This window comes from Populus euphratica, unplaced genomic scaffold, assembly GCF_000495115.2.
Source record: "Populus euphratica unplaced genomic scaffold, PopEup_1.0 scaffold464.1, whole genome shotgun sequence".
NCBI classification, from domain to species: Eukaryota; Viridiplantae; Streptophyta; class Magnoliopsida; order Malpighiales; family Salicaceae; genus Populus; species Populus euphratica.
The window spans coordinates 170,271-173,681 of record NW_011500187.1 but is presented as its reverse complement, the minus strand read 5'-3'; the positions used below and the strand labels follow the sequence as shown (position 1 = coordinate 173,681).

The window sequence follows — 3,411 nt, the reverse complement described above, 5'->3', positions numbered from 1 at the left end:
AAAACCACTGAAGGTGATTTGGGACAAATCAAGGAATCAAAGGAATTTAAGCTTGCAAATAGAAGAAGAAATTTCACCTGTTAATTTATTGTTGGAAAGAGCAAGGGCTTCCAGGTTCTCTTGTTTGAAAATTGAACTTGGGATTGGACCATGCAAGTGGTTGTATCTCAAATCAAGCAATCTTAATGAAAGAGTATTTATTTGAGAAGGGATAGGTCCTAAAAGTTGATTACTCGCTAAACCTAATACTTCAAGGAGGGTCAGGTTACCTAAAAATTCTGGAATCCTACCTGAAAAATTACAGCCATCGAGATATAAGATTTGAAGTTGCACAAGATTTCTAAGTGATGATGGAATCTGACCGCCCGAATTGCAACCTATGAGGTCTAAACGAGTGAGCTGTGTGAGATGACCAATCAGGGTTAGATTTGACCTTATGATATTACATTCTCTAAGAACCAGAACTTCCAACAACTTTAGATTTATGAAGAAGTCATTTTCTAAAGAAACTGAAATTTTCGTAAGAGTAAGAGCCAATAACCGGAGGCCATTACTCACATTGAATGAAGGAAAAGAGCCAGTGAGGTCATTGTTGTTGGACAAATCAAGCACTTCAAGGTTTGGTAGGAGAAAGATGTTACCTGGAAACTTCCCTTTCAATCTACACTCCCAAAGGCCAAGAGCTGACAAGGATGAGGACAGATTCGCCAAGGAATTAGGTGTGACCAAAGACATATTTACACTACCCAAACGGAGATTTCTTAGCTTGGTTAGGTTTTGAATAATCTTGTCAAAAGAACTTGGTTCTACACTCAAATAGTCATTGAAAGAGAGATCAATTGAAACCAACTCAGTGAGTTGCCCAAGATCATCTGGAATTGAACCTGTAAGATTGCTAAATCTAAGATCTAACAGCTGGAGGTGCTTAAATTTTCTCACTGAGGATGGGAATTTTCCTTGCAATCCACATGAATAGACTGTGAGTGATGACAAAGAAGAAGACAGATTCATCAAGGAATTGGGCACAACCAATGACATGTCCACCCACTTCAGATAGAGTTCTCTAAGCTGGGTTAGATTTTGAACATACTTGTCAAAAGAAATTGGTTCTAGACTTGGATAGTCGTTTTCGTTTCCAGAGAGAGCAAGTGAAACCAACTCAGTGAGTTGCTCAAGATCATATGGAATTGGACCTGTAAGATTGTTATCTGCAAGATCCAGCTGCTGGAGGTGCTTAAATTTTCTCATTGAGGATGGGAATTCTCCTTGCAATCCACAGGAACGGAGTATGAGTGATGACAAAGAAGAAGACAGATTCATCAAGGAATTGGGTGTAACCAATGACATGTCTACTGAACTCAGATCGAGTTCTCTAAGCTGGGTTAGATTTCGAACAAGCTTGTCAAAAGAAATTGGTTCTAGACTTAGATAGTCGTTTAAGTCTCCAGAGAGATCAAGTGAAACCAATTTGGAGAGATGAGAGATTTCCGACGGAACTTGACCTGCAAAGACTGAGTAGTTTAGGTTAAGATGTGTCAGGTTGGAGAACTGGCCAAATCGAGAAGAAATATGGGAGCTATTGAAATCATTGTCAGAGAGGTCGAGCTTTTGAAGATGATGCAGGGAGAAGAGGGTGCTATTGGGATGGAGGGTGCCATAAAGCATGCTGCAAGAGAGGTCCAGTGCAGTGACATGCCCGGTTTTCAGGTCACAAGAGACCCCATCCCACAAGCAGCAGTCTGTACCCTCTTTCCACGACTCTGTCTTGGGATGCTGGCAACGCCCTGAAGCAGAGCTACTAATGGAAAAGGACTCTTTGAACTGGAGCAAAGAAAGGCTTTGGTCAGGAGCACAGAAATGAGATGAAGAGGAGTAATTTGATGAAGAAATTGTTGTGTGAAAATGGAAGAGAAACAGAATGGAAGAGAGAAATTGAGAGAGGGACAGTGGTGAAAACCCCATGTTGGCTGGCCTTGCAGGATTCGAAAGTATATTTGGAGTGTTGGACGAAAGATGAGAAATAAAGATTTGCATCGGTACTATTTATACACAAACCAATCAAGATTTTGCTATTCAAATTCCGTACCAAAGAAAAAACCAATCTTGAGCACTGACGATTTGGCCTCTTTCCCGTACCAAAGAAAAAACCAATCTTGAGCACTGACGATTTGGCCTGTTTCCTTTTCGTTGTTTTAACCCCAAAGTCTTTATTTCTTGTATATAATTTTCCAACAAATTAATAGTGCTCATAAATTCTGTAGATATTATTGAAAGTGGGATTTCTGCGAAGTTTCCTTCGTCCACTGAATTTTTTTAAGATATTTTAAAATAAAAAAAAAAACAACACACAAGATTCTCAAAAGGATGAATTTCTTTTAATAATTTACACGTGTAGTTAATTCACAGTTTAGGCATACGTCCATGTTATATTCATGGGCACACGAGTCAGCACTATTCTTATTACATTTTACATAGTTACCATGGAGAAATAAAAAAAATCAAGTAAGAAATGTACATTGCATTACGGGTGTTTGATAACATGATCCATAGTACTTTTTTAAAATATTTTTTTAATTAAAAATATATATATTTTTTAATTTTTAATTTTTGACATTAACATATATTTAAAATCATAAAAACAAAACACCTAAGAAAACATCAATTTAATATTTCTTCAAGTGAAAAGTAATTGCAAAAACACTTTGAAAAATATTTAACAATATTAGAAAATTATATAAATCATATATTGAGGTTTTACTTAATAACTTATGTTTTTTAGTGAGATAGCTTTTTAATATGATATCAAAGTCTTAAAAATTAAATAATCACGAATTCAAATCTCATTACTCTTATTCTCTCTTCTGATTAAAATTCAATTACTAGCACAAGACAATGCCGACCTGTGCAAGTTTTAAGATCAAATAGCTTTCACTCGAGGAGGGGTTTTAGAGAGTAATATAATATCATATATTAGAATCTCATTTAACAGCTTAAATTTTTATATTGAGATAATTTTTTAATATGATATTAGAGCCTTAGTAGTTATGAGTATGAAATTCACAACTTTAATTATATTTGATAAAAATTAAACATAAAATAGTATGAGTTTGTGCACGTTACTTGAAATGATATAATAGAGAATTATATATTAAAATTTTAATTAACGATATAAACTTTTAAGTGTGATGATTCTTTACAACCCACAATACAAAACACAGACCAACAATCTTGATTTCTAAGTTTAAGAGCAAGCTATTTAATATATTTATTTTATTGCTGCTAGCGAACTCGATCTTCTTTGTTTCTTTTGCATGAGTTGCCTATAGAGCAAACGGTTTCTTATTGTATAATCTACGTTCACAAATGAAGTGGCTCCATGATTTTTGTTGAGAGTAGATAATATCCCTACAT

The 3,411-nt window shown here is 35.2% G+C and overlaps 1 protein-coding gene across 2 annotated transcripts in view; it reads right to left on the bottom strand.

The window, feature by feature from the left end:
* The window catches only part of LOC105111642 (receptor-like protein 12), a 3,696-nt gene extending 1,606 nt beyond the window's left edge, over nt 1-2,090 (bottom strand). Inside the window, exons 1-2 of one of the 2 annotated variants that reach the window (XM_011007065.1) lie at nt 1,503-2,090; nt 25-1,424 (exon numbers count right to left, since the gene is read on the bottom strand). In XM_011007065.1, coding sequence (XP_011005367.1) covers nt 37-1,424; nt 1,503-2,034 — 1,920 coding nt within the window. In that variant the 5' untranslated portion in view covers nt 2,035-2,090 and the 3' untranslated portion in view covers nt 25-36. Of the gene's footprint in view, nt 1-24 lie in introns of those variants that run through there. The other variant, XM_011007066.1, reaches the window with a different exon arrangement.
* Nucleotides 2,091-3,411: the final 1,321 nt, after the last annotated feature.